The sequence below is a fragment of the Molothrus ater genome, chromosome 5 (genome assembly GCF_012460135.2).
Source record: "Molothrus ater isolate BHLD 08-10-18 breed brown headed cowbird chromosome 5, BPBGC_Mater_1.1, whole genome shotgun sequence".
NCBI lineage: Eukaryota > Metazoa > Chordata > Aves > Passeriformes > Icteridae > Molothrus > Molothrus ater.
In genome coordinates this window covers 53420233-53441760 of record NC_050482.2, presented here as the reverse complement: position 1 = coordinate 53441760, position 21528 = coordinate 53420233, and the positions used below count along the sequence as shown (strand labels likewise).

General features: G+C 40.6%; 2 protein-coding genes across 9 annotated transcripts in view; both read left to right on the top strand.

Moving 5' to 3' along the window:
- Positions 1-786: 786 nt before the first annotated feature.
- Positions 787-16366, top strand: TCP11L2 (t-complex 11 like 2). 8 transcript variants are annotated; one of them, XM_036400473.2, is made up of 11 exons: positions 888-978; positions 3676-3797; positions 5772-5945; positions 7199-7334; positions 7572-7692; positions 8418-8638; positions 9507-9643; positions 10670-10857; positions 12201-12382; positions 13100-13272; positions 13756-16366. In XM_036400473.2, the coding sequence occupies exons 3-11, from the start codon at positions 5810-5812 to the stop codon at positions 13998-14000; spliced, it is 1539 nt and encodes a 512-aa protein (XP_036256366.1). In that variant the 5' UTR covers positions 888-978; positions 3676-3797; positions 5772-5809; the 3' UTR covers positions 14001-16366. The 8 variants fall into 8 exon arrangements, with proteins under 8 accessions (XP_054370824.1, XP_036256366.1, XP_036256369.1 ...); XM_036400476.2 differs by having other exon boundaries at positions 963-978; positions 3673-3797; XM_036400474.2 differs by lacking the exon at positions 888-978 and adding an exon at positions 1015-1078.
- Positions 16367-17457: 1091 nt separating this feature from the next.
- Positions 17458-21528, top strand: part of POLR3B (RNA polymerase III subunit B) — a 71804-nt gene continuing 67733 nt past the window's right edge. Inside the window, exons 1-5 of the mRNA XM_054514916.1 lie at positions 17458-17523; positions 19009-19041; positions 19570-19626; positions 19710-19774; positions 20140-20215. Of these exons, the coding sequence (XP_054370891.1) occupies positions 17458-17523; positions 19009-19041; positions 19570-19626; positions 19710-19774; positions 20140-20215 (297 nt within the window). The remainder of the gene's footprint in view (positions 17524-19008; positions 19042-19569; positions 19627-19709; positions 19775-20139; positions 20216-21528) is intronic.

The window sequence follows — 21528 nt, the reverse complement described above, 5'->3', positions numbered from 1 at the left end:
TCTGTGTAGTTCACCATGTGTGCTAAAGGTTACCTGCAGGAAGGGGAGCTCCGTCTTCATGATGGGCAAGGCTAGTGCGTTAGTGAGCTCTTGCCTCAGAGATGACTGCCGGTGTTTTGCCCTCCGTGCTTCCTGGTGGGTGAGGCAGTAGTGGCACGTAGCTTCGGTGACAGGAAGAGGTGATGACCCTGACAGGTACTGCTAGCTCAGTGGGTGCGTGAAGCTACCAGTGCACGAGGTCAATACAGCAATAAGCAAAGCATTTATAATGATAGTGCTGCACTGCCCCGTGCTACGTTCCTCCGTGGGCGCTCAGCAAGCCTCCGGACACCACAGCCGTGAGCGAGATGGGTGACTAAACTCAGCACGGGGCCGAGTGGCTCCTCTTGAAGCCGCGGTGGCGGGGGTGGCAGTGGAGAGCCAAGATGGCGCGTGGAGGGGCGCCACACTGCTTCCCCCATCGATAGGGTAAGGAAACGAGGGCAGGACGTAGTTATAGCTCCCTTTGCAGCGCAGTGCACAAAGGCAGGCACACGCGACCGGGACCCGTTCCCTGCGGAGCATAGCCCCTTTCCCCCGCACGCCCGGGCTCGGCGGAGGCGGGGCCGGGGCGGCGCCTACCCGGACGGACGGGGCTCTTCCGTAAACACCACCCGGCCCATCCCCCGCATGCCGGCACGGCCCACTGCCAGCGCGGGGGAGTCCGTCGAAGTATCTTCCCGTGTCGCCGCATATTTCCCCAAGCTTAGTGCCCGGTCGCAGGCAGAATGAGGAGATACGGTTAGTTTCTACTGGCATAAGCGGAGGCTGGCCCAAGCGCCGTGGATAACTCCCCGCTGGCAGGCAGGAAAAGATGACGCACCTCCCCGCTTCCACCGTCAGAGATGGACGTGCCCGAGGAAGACAGTAATAGTCCAGGCTGGGTCTTTAAATCTGAAGGGGGGAGTTGTGTGCGGCCCTGGCGAGCGAGGGGCAGCGGTGAGTGACCGGCTGGGGACCGCAGGGTAGGGCTGCTCCGGCCGGCCGGGGAGCTGACAGGTGGCGGGGTGTCCGGGCACGCTGGGCGATGAGTCGCGGGGTGAGTCCGGGACAGTGCTGGCTCGGGGCTGCTACCCTCCTGTGCGGTGTGGGTGGCAGGGAGGTAGTGGACTGGCCCGTCGCTCTACTGCCCCGGTGGGGAACCCGCTGCAGCAGGTGGGTTTCGCAGTTCCTGCGCTGGGTCCTTAGTTCTCTCCTTGCCCCGTGTCTCCTGGGCTTTCGCCATCCCTTAGTGTCCGCCGGGACGATACGCCCCGACGGGCGCAGCCGCAGGGTCCCCCCGTGCAGCCCTGGTGAGCAGGGCAGGGGCACCCCGACACCTCCCCGGGGCATGGGGACTGGGGCGCTTAGGGGTGGGTGCCCGGGCTCGCCTTCTCTGGGGCTGACAGGGAGTGTTCTCTCCTTGCTTCTCCCCCGGACTCCCTCCCCCCGGACCTGTCCTTGGAAACGCTGTTTGTTTTGGTCTTTTGGTCGGAGGGTGCCAAACTCCTGCCTTTGCTAAGTGTTAAAAACATGGGGCCGGGGGAGGAGACAGGCAGCGAAACAGATGGAGGAAGAGGAGGAGCCGCCGGCTCCTCTCGGTGTCTCTGCCCCCGCGGGGGAGGGCAGCAGGCAGGACGGCCCCTGGTCCCATCACCGACCTGTCCGGGCGGAGGTCACTCCCGCGGCCAACCCTCAGGGCACCCGGCCGCAGCTCACTCTCGCCAGTACAGTTTTTTAAGCCTTCACGGAGAGAAGTATCTCTCCCAAGAGCTGTGAAACTAGAAAGCTAAAGGGGAGAAAGGCTGCTGTAAACTGTGAAAAATGAGGCGGGAGGAAATGCAAGTAACTCCTAACAAAGGTTCTTTTCTGTTCTTCTGTGGTGAGTGCTGACAGAGGTGGAGTCAGTGAAAGGGAAACTCTAGACCAAATGAGATTCAGTCGGTGCCAGCTTGAAGATAGTAAGAATGTGAACCCAGCAGAATAAACAGAGTTAAGACTTTCATAGTGGTAAAACTGGACAGAGCACTCATAAGTCTCTGTGTCCATGCATGCTTCCTTTGAACAAAGCAGGGCTGTGGAAAACCTTTGCTTGAAGATGGTATCTGAAGAAAATACCCAACTGTGAAACTATCTTCCTCCCTCCTTCTCCCAGGTGCTTCGTAAAATAACTTCTAAAGCAAAGCTACAGAAATAAAAAGTGTGTTTGTGTCTTCTAAAACTAACCTGATCTTGCAGTCTTGATAAGTTCTAAATGAAGAATCTAGCTGGGTGATGCAGTAACCAATTAAGAACAAGATGCCTTTAAGCATCTGCAGTTTTGTATTAATTTTCTTTTTACTAAAAAGAATAATCCTCACCTGTCTAAATAGCAGAAATGTGAAAATTTCTCCATTGTTAAATTAGTTGTAATCTTGGGGTTGGTACCTGTAGAAGATACTTTTAGCTTGGTCTTCCAAAGAGTTTATCCTTAAAAAACCCTACAGGATGGTACTGATTGAAAGAAAGCAAATGGTGTGATGAAGCCCACTGTGATGGTGTCCAACCTAATATAAATATAAATGTGGGTAGTCTTTAATGTAGCAGAATAAAGCAGGTTGTAACCTCAGGCTGATCCCTTTGATAGAACAGTTGGGATATTAATATGTGTATTAAAACAACAGCCTAATATGTAATACTTTATAAGCAAATTTTAAAAAACCCAAGATGGTATTGTTTATCCAAGATGGCGAGTTACAAAGAGATCTTGCAAGGCTGAAGGGCTTTTTGACATATTTTTATGTGACTGTTATATACTAATTTAAAGTTCTAAATGAACTTGGCCATTAGTTATTAATGAGAACTTCTGTGCTATTTACAAAAACATAAGGAAAATCAGCTCTTCCAGTGTATGCTATAAAGCAAAGACTGAGTAACTCAGTTGTCTATTGTTGTAACTAATTAGAAAGGCCGTTTTTGGTTTGTACTTACCTTTCATATGCTCAATGACTGTATTTTTGCGTAAGTGTTTTAGATGGCCCATGCAGGTTCTGCTTGTATATTCATGTACATTCAGTTTCATGTGTTTATCTTTTAAATGTAGAATTTAGCAATAATGTTCTGAATCTGCAGACTACACCCACTCTTACTTCCTATTGTGCTTGAAGCATTCTACCAAGAAATGTATTTAGTGTGGCAAAAGATTGCAGTGGTTTTTTGTGTGTCACCTCCTGTTGCAGTGTTGAAACTTCTTACTTAAGCCTTCTGAAGCACCCTACTGACAGCTCTGCTGTCTGTATATGTGCATATATTGTGGGAGCGGGTATGGTCTTGATACATCAAAATGCACGTGGACCTTTGAAATGCAACTGTGTGCATTGATCCTTTGCTGGGACTAGTGCTTAAGGACTTAATGTATATGGACATCTAATTCTACCTTAACCACTTCATTTTCTTAGAAGTCAAGGTGGGGTGGGAAATGGCAGTGCTGACTTGCCTTCATGGCTGGTTTAGTACTTCTGTCAGAAGAACCTTGCAAAGCTAAACGTTTATTAACATTGTCATACCTAGAGGTAAGAGGAAATTAATGAAATGATGATGTGTAAATTGTGTGAAAGTATTTGGGGTTTTAATGGTCATTTACCTTCTTCCATGTTCTTAACACCTGAACTGAAGCAGTAGACACACCGTGAATTGCTCACACTCTGCAAGCGATTTGCAAGACTTTGGGCCACTACACTGCGAACAACATTAATCAAATCTTTTGATGGACCACATCCTGCAACATTAATCTTTTGGAGGTTAGTTATTTGTATGGAAATAAAGGGGTGATATACAAGATTAAAGCCTGAAAATACAGTGTTCTTATATTGATTTAAAAAAATTAGTCGGAGGGTAATAAAAACTTCACACACTCTTAACACTGTTACTGTATTTAAGTGAGCAGTTCAACATGAAGAACCTCAAGTATGTTCTATAACTAGTTTGTCGCAACTAGTTTCTGATCTTCACTAACTTTGAGATCTGTAACACAGATTTTAATTGAAGAAATATTTTGTTTCTTCTCTAGCATTAACTAGTGACCCATTTCTAATTGTAACTTAAATACAATTTCCAAGCCAAAATATCTCTGTGTAGCGTTTTTTAGGTTCCCTTCAACTCTGTCTTGTTTAGCCAATACTGTTTTAAATATTTGCTTGGTAGAAATTATAAAATTGCTGTTCTAATAAGAGTTATGATGCTTAGCATTACTGGTAATGTTGCAAGTTCTGAATGCATGACCTCTGAGTTCTAGTCAAGTGTCTCTCACTGGCTCCTCCAGTACTGTGATAAACTGTTAGCTGTGTTCTTAGCTGCTAATGGGACCAATTCTTTTCACAAAAAAAACCCAGTGTAAAGTATGACATAAATAAGGTGCTCAAGTGCATCCAAGAGTGTTTCCTCTTGGGAGAAGAGGAAGAGTAAACACACACTTAAGAAGTGTTAATCATTTCAATTAACAGGGGGGTGCTCATCAGTGTAGTAGCTCATCAAATTATAAAGGCCCATTCAGGATGAGTTAGTACCCAAACAGTCAAATGCTTTAAGCTGTAGCTAGGTGCCAGAAATAAAGAAATCTTAATTTTCACTACCTTTTGTCTGTCCCAGGACACCACAATATGTTGATTCACATAAGTACAGACAAAGATCATCCTTTTATTGCTAAAAGTGTCTTTTTTCCAAATTCAGCAGTTGCAAAGTGTGGAATTCCCTGCTACTGAAGTTGATGGGATTTAATAATAAATGAAGTTATCGATTAAATTTGCTGATGGAAATCATTGCTGCCTATGTCACTTCATGAAGTCCACTACAGAATGCTTCATGGTCATAATCGGAGATGGAGTGCTACTTTTGCTATCTGGGCCAAATTCCTTTGGTTGTAATTACAGCTGACTTCCAGATTCTCATTTTAATACTATTATGAACATATTTTTCACTTCCTGTCATGCAGTTGTTAATCATCTGTATCACACTGTGCAGCTGTCCACATTTTCTGCAATTGCAGATTATCTGCCTGGGAGGCAGTTTCTTTACATAGACAGAAGCACTATGAAGCACAACACTTGTCACTGGAGATTGTTGTCTCTGCTAAATAGAATGTTAGAGGCTCAGAATTGCCATTTGACTTAAACCAGAAAACCTATCCACCTGCCTTCACCCCTAGGAGGACTGGTTTTTGGGTCTGTGCCATTGTTGATCTGATTCTGAGCACAGACCCACCTAAAGGCCAGACTTTCAGCTACACCCTGTCAGAAATGTAATATTCTGAATTACTTGCCTGTTCTCTGCCTGCAACTTTTGTGTTTGCTTCACAGTCGTTACACTCGGTGCAGTCTGTTTGTGGAAAGAAACTCATTGCTAAACACCACTTCTTTGTGAGGTCAGGTAGAGGATGGTGACATCACGAAATGCCTTTATGGACATTGAAAACTACCAAAATTCTTGCAACAAGTAGCTTCAGGTGTTCCTGTGGGTAGTCTTACATTTTTTTAAATATGATCAATTTAGGGACTGTCTCCCACAGATTCATTAAGGTATGAAACGGCTGAAGGTACAAAGCTTTCTTACAGAAAAGGTATAGTTTGTTGATAACTATATGATTCTGCCATTTTTGTCAAGCCAAATCCTTTCCTTTGCTTTTCCTGTTTAGGAAAGGCAACTACTTGATCTTCATTCACAATATAACGATCAGTAGCTGACTTTTGGTTTTATGGGAATTGTGTTTGTCTTTCTAGGTCTTGTTTACTGTGTAAACAAGGTAAAGGGATTCAGAATGCCTCTCAATGATGACCAGAACAGTGACTCAGATTCTTCACGGCTCTCAGAAAGCACAGTTTCTTCCAGTGACACAGAATATTCCAGGCAGAGCTTTAACAGTGATTCTTCAAGCAAACCCAGCTCCCCACCGTGTAAGCCTATTTCAGCCTCACCTGCATTGTGCATGGACCAATAAGGCTAACTTACCTTGTTTCTCTTTGCTGTCATGGGTAGAACCTGGGATTCTGAATCTGTTTAAGAGTATTAACAGAGAGGCATGGCTTTCTCTTTGCTGTGAAGCAGTGAATCTCCTGTGTGTGGAACACCAGCAGCAGCTGTATCCACGGGGGTCTCCCTGTGTACTCCTTCCCTTCAGAAAGTGTAAGAAAAGTGTGTCACCATGGTCTTCCTAACCTTGACATTGGTAGCAGCCTCCCACTCAACCAGATATGCTTTTGTGCAAAGGATGGGTTTCTTCTGTTTGATCCCTGCACTTAAAAATTATTTCTGTAACTTACAGATTTGTAATACCATACCAAGTTACATGTAATTATCTTGAATTCACATTTTTCTTTCATAAATACTAGAATCAAACAGAAAACACACATTTGCACAAGGAGGATAATTTGAGTAATGGTAAATAAAACCTTGTTTATAATGTGGTTTCTCTGTATCTGTAAGCATTTGCAGACCATGCTTACTTCTTACATCTATGTAAATTAAGTCTTATATTAAAACAAGCTTATTAGTGGAGCTGCATTTGGCAGCTGGCTCTTTGTCTTTCTTTGTTACCAGCCTTCCAAATACTACATTAAATTATAGAATTTAAAGATTTAGAAACTTTGGGAATTTGCTCTTGTTTTCCAATGTAGAGTTTGTTTTGTCATCGCTGCTAGCTCCTAAAAAAATGAGTATAACTTAATTCCACAGCAGACTGAAGATCTGCTGATTTTAAGTTGGGGGGTTTGTGAGTCTGTAACTGAGGAACCTCTTCAACAGGCAATATAGCCATTGTGCTTGGAATTATAGTGGACATCTAGTATCTCTTACTGCTCATGCTTTTGGTTGGGTGGCTTTGACAGAACAGTTACTAGGAAATCTGTGAAATGCAAGATCCCATTTTAAAGGAAAAAAAAAATCTTAGTTCAAATGCGGAAATATGAAAATGCTCCTCAAAATATTTTGAGGCTTGTGTGGTATTTCCCCACAAACACACACACCCCTGATAAACTGGGAGTTTCCTGAGTTAGTGTTTCAGGAAGATATAAAGACTTGGTAATCTTGGGTCGCTCCTTCTAGAGTACTGGAGTCCAACTAGCAAGTAGTAAATTTTTTAGGTTTTAATATATTCAATTGCACTTATCAGCTATAGATATTTAGCTTGAATTGATCTTGTTTGTTCCAGCAGGTAGCCCTCCCAAGGTTATCACATTTGATGAACTGATGGCAGCTACAAGAAATCTATCAAACTGGACTCTAGCTCATGAAATTGCTGTAAATGCAAATTTTTGCATAAAACACGAAGACTACCCACAAAACAGGTAAGAGCTTGAATTTTGCAAAAAGTAGCACTGGTATTGGAAAGAGAGGAGAAACGAATGGAGCAATCTCGACTGTGTTTTGGGACCTAATGATCTATCACCCAAGAAAGATGTTATTGCAGGGCATAGTATTTGGGGAGGTGTGTTTCCCAACAAGTGATCAGTCTCATCTGAAACAGTTACAAGGATGGAAGCTAGTTGTGAGTCTTCTCTGTATCTAATTGACTTACTCCACAGCTTTGCAGGCACAGTGAAACAAATTGTACACAAGGCATTTTGGGATCATTTGGAATCGGAACTGAATGAAGATCCTCCAGAATACAAACATGCTATCAAGCTCTTTGAGGAAATTAAGGAGGTAATGTTCTTCTTTCTCTGTATTGATTTGTCAGCTTAGCTTTAAGAGTCCCTTAGTTCACCAAAGGGTCTGCTTAACTTAGCTGAGTCAACACCTTCAGATTTTCCTTTTATAATATAAAGCCATGATTATTCAGAACTGAAAATAGATTTCTATTTGTAGTATATTTATATTAACCAGGAACATGGCTGCAAACAAACAGTGGCATGTTCTGTCAGTTTTCACTGCACAGTGATCAGTTGAAAGTCATCTCTTTTCCCAAAGCTTCACATCTCTACTAGCCTGTTTCCAGAACCATACTGTGAGCTTAGGGCATGAACAACAGTATAAACATGATTGGACCTGCCCACTTAAACTTCATTGTTTGATTATCGCACAGGTGAGCATACAAACCTTCAATCCTGGCACAATACTAAGTCATTAAGAACTTTAAGTTAGTAAATGTTTGTTTTACAAGGTAGCCTCCCAGCTTTTGAACGGGTCTAGTTGTTGACTTGCTTTTTGTTTTATTGGTTTGAGCATTTTTGCAGAACTGTACTGGTTTGTTTTTTCCAAGCAGTTCTTTTATCCCCACAACCTTTGATAATGTTCAGTCTTAAAATGTCTGGTTATAATCTGTCAGCTATAAACACCTGACATGAATATTAAAATTTCACTCAAGTGTGCTTACTAAGTGGTTTGGTCTTTATTGATAAGCTTTTTCTTTTTTGCTCCCTCTAATTTAGATTCTTCTTTCTTTCCTGACTCCTGGAGCAAACAGGATTCACAATCAAATTTGTGAAGTTCTTGACATGGATCTTATAAGACAGCAGGCAGAACATAATGCTGTTGATATTCCTGGACTAGCTAACTATGTCATCAACACTATGGGAAAGTTATGTGCTCCAATAAGAGACAATGACATAAAACAGTTAAAAGCAACTGACAATATCGTAGAGTTACTGAGGTTGGTATTTGAGTGTGGTTTTTGGAGAAAAAAACGCCTCTCTGAAAGGGTAGTAGACAGTGGAAGGTGGGGGGCTGGGTTAAGGAAGTCTAAAGTTGTGTCAGTTTGCATAACACCTGTTCTTAAACTTATAGGAGAACTTCCTGAAGCATTAAAGAGGAAGAGCTCTGACACGCTAAACAGATTGTGTATCTCACTTTGTAATGAAATGAGTAGGATACCTAGATGAAACTAGGCAGCTCTGAATATCTAAACCAACAACTCTTGCAATAATCTCTGTTTCAGAAACTCTTTTTCTGTCTTGTTCATTCTTACAAAATGTAAACAGCATACTTGTACTGTTTCTTCTTGAAGAGTTAATTGCATGCTTCTTCTGGAAGGCCAAACTTTGGATTTACAGGCTCTTTAGTTAAGATCTTATCACTTGAACTTGGGTAAAACATTTGCATAACAGTGCTCCTGAGGTATGCTGAAATATTAAGACTAAATGGTAGTTGTTCTACTATGTATGTATATGGGGATCAAAACAATTGCGTCAGAAGGATTGTTTCTCTTAATGCAGTCAGTGACCAAAAAGTTAAAATCTGTTAATTTTGGCTGAAATATACCAATTCATGTAGTTTTTGAAAAACTTATAGGGCTGTAGCATTTAGTGATGCTACATCAGTTTTGTTCTTTTTAACTTAGGCCAAGCCTTATCTTCAAGAATTCCAGATGATAGGTAATATATCTGTTACTCTGAAGTGCCAGTGAAGGCCTTCACTTCTCCAGAATTGAAATTAAAGTGATAATGTACATGTGCTTCACATGTGCTGATGAAAATCAATAGATTAAATTCAACTGTGAAATTTTAAATTCTTCTTTTCAGACAAATATTCCGTGTTTTGGACCTGATGAAAGTGGATATGGCAAATTACACAATTAAAAGCCTTAGACCATACCTCTGGCATAACTTGGTGGACTATGAAAGAACAAAATTCCAGGAAATTCTTGAAGAAACACCAAGTATGTACCACGCTATATTAAATTTAAACTTTTCTTTGAAAAGAAGCCTATTTAAATACATGCTGTGAAAACTCTACAAGTTGCAGTTAACTTAGATGAAAACTTCAATTTCTTTTCTGTATATAAGTAATGGAAAAATTTTTTAACAAGCAAGTTATCACTGGATGGTTGCTTAACTTGCCATCAAGTTTATCTGTCTGTAATCTGAGGCACTTTCAGACAAACTTATATTTGCTGAATTGGATGGTGTCTGAAAAACAAACAAGTGGTGACTCTTGCTGTCTGGATGCAGAAGCAAGAGTCCATAAGATGAGCCTTTTCTCTTTTGTGTGCAACTGTTCAGTTGTTAGTGTGAAGTAAGCATGTAAAACCAGTTAGTGCACCTGAAAGCTGGAAGGGCTAAGATCTATTTTTTAATAAACAAAAGCAGACTCTGAACAAAATTTCTTAGATGATGCAAAGTCAACTTGATTCACTATTACACGTTTTGTGTGATTTGATTAAACAGTGTTCAGAAATACATCCTCCAAGAAGAATAAGTAAACATGCTAACATCTGGAGCAGGGGCTTCTAAAATGAGAGCTCTGAGCCACTGATAGGGCCTGCAGTGTTCATTTATGCAGCCTGAGAAGAACTCTACCAGAACAAATCAAACGTTTTAATCTTCCTTCACCTGTACCTTTTAGTCTTACATCCTATCGGATAAGTGGTTTCTCTGAAAAAGGGAAAGCAATCCTTTGGGAAGGACTCTCAAACTTTGTGACTTCTATTACCTAAAAATCTTGTCTGAAGTCTTAACAATTTGTGGCTGGATTTCTACAAACCAGGTAGAATTAAAGGTGACCAGTGGAAGATGATCAGAGAAGAAAGGGAGAGAATTGCCATTTGTGATGACTCAGCTGTCCACTATGTTTAAGACTTCAGAAGTTGAATTCTCTTCTCTATACAAATCTTTTTTTTTTTCCTCAAGGTAGTGCTTATTTTGATGAAGGCATGCAGTAAATCTGTGCTATTTACAATGCTTAGGTGCCCTGAATCTCACAACAGAATGGATAAAGGAATCAATAGAGGATGAATTGTCATCTATTTCTGATGAGTCTTCATCATGCCCTGGTGCTGATAGTAGTTCAAAACCAATTATTAGTCCTACACTGGTGCTAAACAATGGCTACTTGAAACTGTTACAGTGGGATTATTGCAAAACAATTCCAGAGGTAAGAAATATATTTTGGTGTCTTCAGATTACCAGCTATATGAAGTCATTAGTGTGATACAATAAACCTGCTATGGAAGACAGTAAGTGAATACTCTTTTGCACTCCTTAAATTTCTGCACAGTAAATCTGAAATTAGGAGATTATATTCTAGTCCAGAGATGGGCAAGTCAACAACCAGAAGAGAACAAGGTAAAGGTTGTTCTCCCTCTTTCCAATCATAGCTCACCAGCTCCACCCTAAGAGCAGTCTTGGCTGTGGTCAAAGGCTGGGCCTTGTATTGACAGTATTTTGCTTTCTCTGTTTTTAAAAGAACTGATTGTAGCACTCCGTTTTCCTAACAGCAGCAGGAATTGGTAGGATTGCTCTTCCGAACAGAATCAGTAAAAAACTTGAGTTCTCTAAAGTAGGTATTTTTCCTTTCAGTGTAAACTATTGCTTCAAGACTCAGTGTTCAGTTTTTCCCTCCAATTCCTGATCACTGACCTCTGCAACTTTCCATAAAGCCAGTGGGAAATTTGTCAGCAGTCAGGGCTAACATTTGCATTTCCAGAGAGGGCCTTAGCTACATGTAGGATGGCCTGGCAGAGAACTTGTTAAATACATGGGGATGCTCTTGGTGTTCTCAGTCAGTAGACAGAAGTGAAACCACTTCCTTACCTTTCTGTGAGCAGTTTTGAGTAAGATCTACATACAGATGTCCTCTGGTAGATCTAGCTTGCCATACTATGAAATTGCTACTAACTGCAGTTGGATGTTAATGCCCCTGTGCTGCTCAGGATGAACTCTTTGTAACCTAAAATGAACTCCAGCTACATCTTGCTGTGGGGATTACTTACGCTGTTGGTATGATCAGCTGGCTTTTTGCCTGGAGCAGCTTACGTATCACTTGCAGAACCAGCTCAGGTGGTTGAATTGGTGGTTGTCAAGCACAGTTGTTCATTATTATCCATCAGTTACAAATGTTGGCATTTTTTCAAAAGACACCCAAATCCAGAAGACTTCTGTCTGTAACTTGGTTGTTACAATGTCTTCTGGATCCTCTGAGCATTCCATGTCGTGGGCTGAATTGTTGGTTACAGATTTGTCAGCAGTGATGAGGAATAAGGTGCAATGTCCTCAGTTTCCTCATTACTTTTCTTCCCGCCACAGGTTTACTTCTGGTACTTGTACAAAATGCCACTTTATACTATACTACACTACATATTTAGGGTATTTCAGTTGCTGTCTCCTCTGGGTTTGCGTATTTGTGATTAAAAATAGTAGTGCTTCATGACTACATCCTAGATCTCTTTCCTAGATCTTCTCCTTATTCCTAAATTAGTATTATTGTTTCAATTCTAGACTCTAATAACAGATGAAGTTCGTCTTCAGGAGTTGAGAGAAAAGCTCAATCAATTAAAAGTCATAGCTTGTGTTTCTCTCATAACAAACAACATGGTGGGTGCAGCAATTGTAGATGTGCCTGATTTCACTGATCAGCTGAAAAGGATCTCCCTTCCTCTTCTTGAAGGCATGAATAAGAAGTAAGGCCTTTTTTTACTCTTTTTTTGATGGTAAATAATTGGAAACAATTCTAGTGTCATAGCTGGTGCTTGTTATTAATAGGAAGATACCGAATTCGAATAATTTATATATTCCCTTTATGATACAAGGCCACTATATGTTAGACAAGTGTTTTCAAAGGTAGATTTTAATGAAATCTTAGTCATGATGTTAGTGTACAAATTTTGGAACCTAGTAGTAAAGTTCATTCACACACTCCTAATACTGGGGATACTGTGGCAGTACATTCACTAAATCCTCTTGGGAGTTGCTTCAAACTTGTTGTAGGTAGTTCAAGTTATTTGGCTCCCTATTTCTTTGGCTTCTTGTGCTACAGGCAAGTCTGATGTATGTGACTGTCTTTTAAAAGAGTTTTCCACTCTTTTTTTTCTCATGGAATGCTATGCACGTGGCCCAGAAAAACACCTAGGCACAAGGATAAAGTGAACTGGTGTCACTGCTGCACACGTGAAATTACTTTTCCCATTTGGATCACAGCTAGGTCCCTATTTTATCTTCCACATAGGAATTTTCCTGTATATGTAGATTTACATAAATCTGCAGCAAAAGATGAAAACTTTCCAAAATTCTCATTGCAGAGACCAGGTTGAAAATAAAAGGGAAAGGAGACAAGTGAGGGCACTTTACGACCTATGCTACAGAAACTTCAGAATTTAATGCTTTTCTCTTTCTTCCAGAAGTTTTGACTTGAAGGAGGCTCTGAATGCTATTGGCGTCCAGATTTGCAGCATAGTGAACAAGTCTCTAAGTGAAAGAGGTCTTCCAACTCTTAATGAAGAAATGCAGAGTAATTTAATGGGTCAAATCGCTCATGTTGTTGAGAAGAATAATCCTGTCTGTTCCTTGATTGGTTAGTAAGAGACTACCTAATTGTCGTATTATATGTGTCTGTTTATGAACTTACTGGCAGCCAGCTTAATCAGCTGTCTCATTATCTTCTAAAAGTATTTTCTTACTGCAGTAAAATACTGGCTCAACTAAGACTAAGGATATGTTGCTTACTTGGAAATGGTGTTCTGGGTATGCTGCAGAGCATGGTTAGTCACAGCTGGAAATAATTGTAAAAGTGCATGTAGAGAGAAGCCTAGGCAGCCTAATATTTTGGAGAAGAATTTAGATAAAATGATTGTTTAGTCTTTCTGTCCATTCTGGGTTTAAACATATTGTTTAAGAAACTTACAGTATTGTTTCCCACACCAAAACAATATTGGGAAAGAGTTGTTGCTTACATGTTGGATTTTTTGCTGTGCTGATGTGCAGGGTACTTACAAAGTGACTGTGGCATCATCTTGGGTTTACATTTGTTCTGAGTGTACTCTATATTCCATTTCAGACAAACGAATCCAGCTCTTCATGAGAAGCTTGCTTGCTCTTCCGAGTTTTCAGAAGTGTATGCCTACTATGCCAGGAGGCCTTTCTGTGATTCAGACAGAGATAGAGTTTCTGGGATCTCAGTATGCAAGCATTGTAAATTTCAATAAAAAAGTGTATGGACCATTCTATGCAAACATACTTAGAAAACTGCTTTTTCCTGAGGCAGCAATGGAGGAAACAGAAGCAGAAACATCTAGCAATTAAAAAATGTACCCTTTTTTTTAATCTTCCAAGACAGTGGGAAGTCACATCTCTAAGAACAGCCTACTCCAGTGACTGTTGATGGGGAAAGATCTTGTAAAATGTATACAGATAGTTTCCAAAATTCATTGTAAAGAAATTAATGTCAAGGTCATATATATATATTTTAATAGAAAAATATTTGTTTAATGGATTGTCACTTGTAATAGCCAGTGAATTATTAATTTCCATAGCAAGCATTTATTATGACTTGGCAGTGGGAAAGAGCTGGCAATGTACTTACTGTTTTGCCACCATCAAAACAATGTTATTTTTCAACTCAAATCTATTTACATATAGCAATGCATATTAGGAAATGAGAAAACAACTGTAGATAAAATGTACTATGCTTACATTGTATTTTTGTAGAGTAACATCTCAGACAACAATTATGTTTCTGAGACTACTTTGAAGAAGTAAGTATAGTATAACTGCTTTAGTAACCAAACCCGGATTCATACCAGGCCAAGTTCAGGTACTCCTGCAATTACTGGACCCAGAACTTTGCCTCTGTTACATTAAAGAATGCCAGTGTTACAAGCTGTTTGTAGGATAGCAGTTACAGAAGCAGCGTTCACAACTTCAATTATGAATGATTCAGAACTTCTCAACTCTGAGATTAATGATAAACACCTGAGAAACATGATGTTGAGGGTGGAGTAAATGTCTGTATATAAATGTGTTTATAAGCATTTTGTTTATTTGGTGGAGGTCATACAGAACTTTTAAGATGTGTATGCATTGATCTTTGATTGTAATGGATGAGTATTAAGTATTTTTAAGTTAGGTCTTTCTAACCTTTGTTCCCAAAAGCACTTAACCCTGACCTCACAGTGTACCACAGAAGAACTGCTCCTTTCATGCCCTTATCCAACAGAATGTAAATTTTTTCACAAGATATTCTTAGATCTGAAAGCAAGAACCTGATTAATTAGTAAATTTTGAAAATATTATTATATTCACTTTTTTATGGAGTGTGTGAGAAATGCTCCTGTTTTCCTCTAATTTCTTTGGACTGGGCCCCAATACTTAGATTTAAGAATACTAATATTTAAGGCATTGGGAATCTTGCATACAGAAAATGAATAGGATTGAAAGAGAGAAATGTGGAAGTGAACTACTTTAAGTTTACACAGGCTTTATCTTGCATATTTCAGATTACTGGGATTAGATAGTGCTGGAATACATATTATAGACTTGTCTATGAAATTGAATAATTTACTTGAAAATGATATTTTAATATATTACCATATACTACTCCTTTTAAGATGTCATATATAGAAAACCTTGGTGTGGTACAAGTTAGAGCTTGTTTTTAATATTTTATATTACAGTCTATTTTTTATGAAGAGACAAAAATAACTTGTAAAAGCATAATGTGTCACACAAATTGTTTATGTACATTACTGTATCTATCATAAAGCTCTAAAAAAACCCTGGGCATTATTAGCACTGTGGTTTGTTTTGTAGTCCATTTCTACAGGAATGTGTACCCTTTATAGCAAAGGAAATTACTTCTATTCAGTTGTTCTTCAGTGTCCAAGGACTTTGGTCACATGTAAATGTTAAGGAAAACTTTCTTCAAAATGCCTTTTTAGAGAAATTTCTCTAGTGCACTTCTCTTCTATCCTCTGTGAAAACATTGCACAAAATAAAGATGAATACATGTTTTAAAGGGAACTGTTTCCTGGAAAACCAAGGAGAAAGGAACTCTTAGACTATCATAACTGTGCCAGGCTTGCTCAGATGAATATGAAATTTTGGTAGGCAATCCAAAATCATTAAGATAAGAATGAATTTAAAAAACAGCTAGAGGGAATGAATCTTAGTGATTTGCTACAATTTTAGAAATACCTACATGCTTTTGAGCTTCAGCCAAAAGCAGATTTTATGAACATTTGAAGGTGATTGCTAATATGATTATGAAATTTTAATTGTAATATTTTATATCCATTCTATTGTACAAATAGATATCGAACTTCAGCTCTTTAATGAGCTGGGAAAACTGTCATACTAGTTTTTACCAGTAAATACTCAAAGCATAGCATTTAGTTGTGGGGGGTGAGGGTTGGTGGTTAAGGTGACTTGCAAAGGGCATTTTATAGCATGGCCTGTGTTTCAAGTGATTGTTTAATGTGTTTTAATTTAATGTTTCAAACAGGGACATTGCATCTGTTTAATGTCATGTGTTGCATGCTTTTATGCTACTGTGGCTGAAATGCACTTGACTCAGAAGTTGTCCTTGTAAAATGAGATGCCATTCTGTAGCAGCTTTGTTTAAAACCAAGTATTTGAGGGTTTGTATGCATTAAATTTTGTTTGTGATAACATCAGTGGTGAAAAGTCATTTACACAAATGTTATTAAATGCAACAGATTGTTAAATGCCAAAGATAAATTACTCCACTAATATTCTGTTGTGACTGTTTTTCTGGTACTTCTCAGAAGCAGCTCCAGTGTAGAGTAGTGACTTTAATCCAGCTGTACAAATAATATTCAAAACAGTTGCCTGCTTAAATCTGACTACTTGGATGAATTACGTATTGGGTTTGTATGGCAGAGTTGCAGGGGGAGCGGAAGGCAGGGGTGGCTTCTCTGAGAAGCTGTTCCAAGCTTCCCCCTGTGCCTGACAGAGGCCTTGCACGGATTAAACATGGATTGCCGCGAATTAAACAAATTCTCCATTGACTGTGGGCTTCAGGCAGGAAACCAAATGGAAGGAGTCTTAAATGTTACTCCTCTTTAGGGTAGCGGCCTTAGTGTCGAGGATGGGTGGAGCCCAGACCCAACCTCGTGAATGTTACTCATGTGGAACCTGTGCCAGAGCAGACGTCTGTATGTGCTGTTTTCACACTCTTTTAGAACTTACCAATTATTATATTTACATATATATATATTTATCTCAAAACCTTACTGCCACAGGAAGCTACGGAGATCACTAGTGCTTCTCGTTTAATCTTGAAGTCGGGCAGATGAGTAGCTCCCCATCTGACTACGATTTTGGTGTCTCTCTACCACAGACCCTTGTAAAGGAGAACAAATAAATTTGTAGGTGATTCAGCTACAGCATTCAATAATAATAACAATAACAACGCTAAAAGCTGGTTCCCCGCGTTGCTTTACATACTAAAAACTGCAGGAAACCCGTTTAAAGCCCAACTGCTCCGTGTCCCTGCCGCCTTCCGGCCCCGGCTGCGCCGGCGGGGGAGCGGTGACCGGCTCGGGGATTCAAGGGGGACCCCCGGGCGCTGCCCGTTCCCCAGTACCCCGGCGGGGCGGGCCGCAGGGCAGAGGGAAGCGGGGGCTGCCGGGTCCGGGCGCCCGGACTGCGCGGGGCCGGAACCTTCGGGCGCCGCGCTGGAGCGCGGGGGGAAGCGCTGTGCTGCAGCGCCACGCTGCAGCGCCACAGTGCGCGGGTGGCGATGGAGGCGTTGGGGCTCGGCGCGCTTACCCCAGAGCAGGCGGCGGCCCCGGTCAACACGGTGGAGGTCAGCGGGGCAAGGGGCAAGCGGCAAGCGGCCGGGCGCGCCTCGGGCTCTCCCGAAGTGTGGCGGGCAGAGCTGAGCTGGGGTGGGGTGGAAGGAGTCTTCTGCAGGCGCACACGTGGAGTACCCCCTGCCCGTGCTGCGCCGCTCGGTGTGTGCTTGTGCGTGTGCGGTGGGTGTGTGTGGTGGGGGGTTGTCGGGTCCGAGCTGCAGTTAGGCAGCCCCTCATGAAGCCGGGCTCGGCCTCCTGATGTGCCGTCCCTAGTGTCTGCCCCGCCTGTGTCCCGCGCGCAGAGTCGCAGAGCGATCTGGGGTGGAAGGGACCTCACAGCTCGTGTCCTTCCATCCCCTTGCCATGGCACGGCCACCTCCCGCTGCACCAGGCTGCCCCGTGCCCCTTCCAGCCTGGCCTTGCAGTATTTACTTAAGATTAAAATCATTAGCTTCATCCATAGGTCATCAGTTTAATTGCATTACTATTTAACAGATTAAACCCCTTTTTTTAAGACATAACATTTAAATCCTAAAAACCTGAAATCAACCACTCTTCAGCTTTGCAGACTGTAATCGCTACTGCACATGAACCACGAAGGACCAATATTAAAAGCCGCACCATACTGCATGTGTTTCTTTTTACTTCATTAGCTTTGCCATTATTAGATGTTGAATTGGGATCACAAGTAAGATTAGTAAATTAACAAACAGCAGCAGTGGAGGCTGAAAGCCAAGAGCACCATCAGTATTTCTGTGGATAAAAGGCTAACGACTTTCTACAGGGTTTTTTGATCATTTAATTTTGTAGTATTTTTAAATGGTAGTAGATAGAGAAGCATATGAGGGCTGGAAGCACTCCTCCTAAATAAAAGGGTTTTGTCTCCAACCAAAGATATTTGCAAGTTTTTGCACTGCCATGGTCGGAGAAAGTGGGGCTGACATAAGGAGATGTTCCCTGTGCTTATCGGAGATTAGAAATCGGGGAAAGTTTGTAGGAATCTTGATATACTTTGTCAGTACTTTTGCTAAATCTTTGTAGGATTTAGAGTCCTGATAAGTGTTACAGAGAACAAGTGCTGCTCCCAGGTTCTTGCATGTGTTTTTTAAAGAAAAAGTTGTAGGAAATCTTCCCTTTCTAGGAATATAATTTACAGTGTTAACAGAACAAAGCCAAAAAAATGTTAGTTGATCTTAAATGAGGACATGGTGTTAAAGAATTTTCTCAGAAAAATACATTTTCACATAAGCTGCTCTTAGGAAAGAGGCAGTGTGCCATTGCATCCTGAGAAAATGCTGCATGTATGGTTTACTGAGATGATCCAGGTAGTTTTTATCCATCTCTGTGGGCTTTAGACAGTTGTTTTGTTTTCTTTTCTAAATGGATCTGATTTTAAATAATGTTACTGTTCAAAAAACAACAATAACAATAAAACATGCAGACAGAAAGGCTGGCTACTCCTTGGAAAGATGTTTCAAACTGTTTTTTCCTTTCAGGAAAAATGGAGACTTCTTCCAGCATTTCTAAAGGTTAGTGCTGCACACTCATTTCATGGTGTGAATATTTCATCTCCTTTCTAACTTTACATTACCTTCTTCTGGCTTTTACTGTTTACCAGAATACTTTTCCTCACTTTCCTGTGGATTTTGCCTTTTGTTTTAGTTCCTTGCAGTTATCAATAGACATGTTCCATAGATTGTTTTCTTTATTAATTTACAGATTATTTTGTGGAGACATCCTCCTAGAGGTTTGCATATCGGTATGCATATTCTCAATCTATACTGTATATATGTAATGTTTCCAGATTTTTTTCCTGTTTTACTGGCTCTCAGAGACCCTATCCGTGCTCTTTATATGACTGATCCAGTGTAAGCTTCGAAATGTAGTGTAGAACCAGAGTGAGCAACCAGCCCCTTCCCAGAAGTTTGTCAGCTGAAAGAATTTAGCAGAGTTATCTAATATCTAAAACCAGTTATAAATGCTTGTATCCTAATTTCTGGCTTCTGTGATTAATGTTACTGAAGCTGATTTTATTTGCTGTGTGCATTATTTTTCAGGTGAAAGGACTGGTGAAGCAGCACATAGACTCATTCAACTATTTCATCAATGTCGAGGTAGGCTTTCCTGGGATGGGGGGAGAGTGGCTCTTAGTACTCAGAAAAGGCCATGGTTCCATTTTGTTCTTTTTCTCCTCCAGATAAAGAAAATCATGAAGGCCAATGAAAAAGTGACAAGTGATGCCGACCCAATGTGGTACCTGAAGTAAGCATGAGATGATTTCCATATCAGTAGCAGCATGAGTACTATCTCATGGGTTTGTTATCACCTATAAAGTGTTTATAAGCACTTGTGTTGGTATAAATCAAGAGGTTTTTTTCCGTGACTTATCTCTTACTTTATGCAATGAAAGATGGGAAGATTAAAAGGTTTATTGCACATGCAGGCTAAATTTTTATTATTTGACCACAGCTCAAATACAATGAGTTACTTTGGGAAGAACCATTGCTCGTTATTAATCAATTTGTGTTCATCAAGTAATTTCATTTTTCAGTGTATGTAAAATTTTGCTTCCTTTAGGTTGCCTGAAAAATGTTTTCCTCATTGCTTATTTTGAAACTGTATTACAGATACCTCAATATCTATGTGGGTACTCCAGATGTGGAAGAAAGCTTCAATGTGACACGACCTGTATCACCTCATGAGGTATTAATGTTTGCATCTGTCTTGTTGAGTTTTTTTATCTTGGAAATGTCTTGGATAATAGCTGCGTGTAATTTTGAGTATGTGCATGTTACATTTGGTAGTGCATTGCATTCCACCATCACTATAAAAAGAAGCTCCAGAGACTTGAACATCATAGAATAAAGCTTTTTAATTTTATTTTAAATTGTTGAGGTTTTTCTGCTGTATTCAGTGTTTTGTGTTAGCTGAATTTGAGTGGGTTTCCATGAAAGTAGTGAAAAGTAGTTCTCTTGCTTCAACTTGTGTCTCTCCTCATGACAGAGCTGAAGTCCTCATGCCATAATGTAGGGTTGTTTGATATTCTTATTTACATCTTTTTAATATTAGCCTTGCTACTGTCTGCACCGTAGGTCACTTCAGTCTCTGTTTCCCTTCCAGTCTTTGGGAACTTGTATCTGATTTATTTTTAAAGTCTGATTCAGAAAGCAAAAGTAGAACTTTTAAGCAGAAACAGATGGAAATTGTTGAAATTACAAGAAGCTGCAGAAGAACATTATCCTTCTGGGGACTATATTTAATTTCATTGCAGTGCTGTAGGCATGTAGGTTAACAAATGGATTGTGTACTTCTGGAATAAAGATGTGTGTTGGAGGACATGCTGCTGTGACTGAAATCAGAAACTCTCTTGGCTTTGACCAACAGGATATAAGATAGCTTCTGAAAAAGCCATAAGCTAACATAAGCTATGAACTTTTTAGGATTGCTTTCATGTCTCTAGAGCCATCCAGTTCCCTTCAAAGTGCTCAGGAACACACTATTTCTCTCCTGTTACTGTGCTTTGAGATTTATACCACTGCCACAGAGGTAGTGACCTCTTCTTTTTGGCCTCTGGAGGGGGAACTGAGGTTGGAACTTGCACTTATTTATTTACGTGCATGCAGCCTATTGTCAACCTCATAACTGAGTTCATGTATCAGATTTTTTCCTTGCTGTATCCACTTAATACTTGAAATGTCTTTTTTGTCATCCAATCTAGACTGTAATGAAATACATTCTGTGCTTAGGAGAAATTCTGTAAGAATCAGCTGTGCCACTTGGGCATAGCCCCTTTCTGTTTCCAGTGACCTGACTCAAATCTCATTTGGTTTGATGGAAAGCTTTGAAATAAAGCCAATAACTCAGCCAGGTGTAATACATGATAGTTGATGTATCTCACAAATGTGTAGCTAATGTTCAGTCAGTACATGTGAACATGCAAAAAATGCAATAGGAAACCTTTCTTCCATATGAATGAAATTGCATGCAAAAAATTGTTTGTGGCAAACAACTCATAT

Bases quoted from the DNA above. Each gene is read 5' to 3' on its own strand.
- TCP11L2 (XM_036400473.2), top strand. From the start codon at position 5,810: ATGCCTCTCAATGATGACCAGAACAGTGACTCAGATTCTTCACGGCTC. The intron at 7,693-8,417 runs GTAATGTTCTTC...CCTCTAATTTAG, and splicing joins TCTTTGAGGAAATTAAGGAG to ATTCTTCTTTCTTTCCTGAC. The intron at 12,383-13,099 runs GTAAGGCCTTTT...TCTTTCTTCCAG, and splicing joins CTTGAAGGCATGAATAAGAA to AAGTTTTGACTTGAAGGAGG.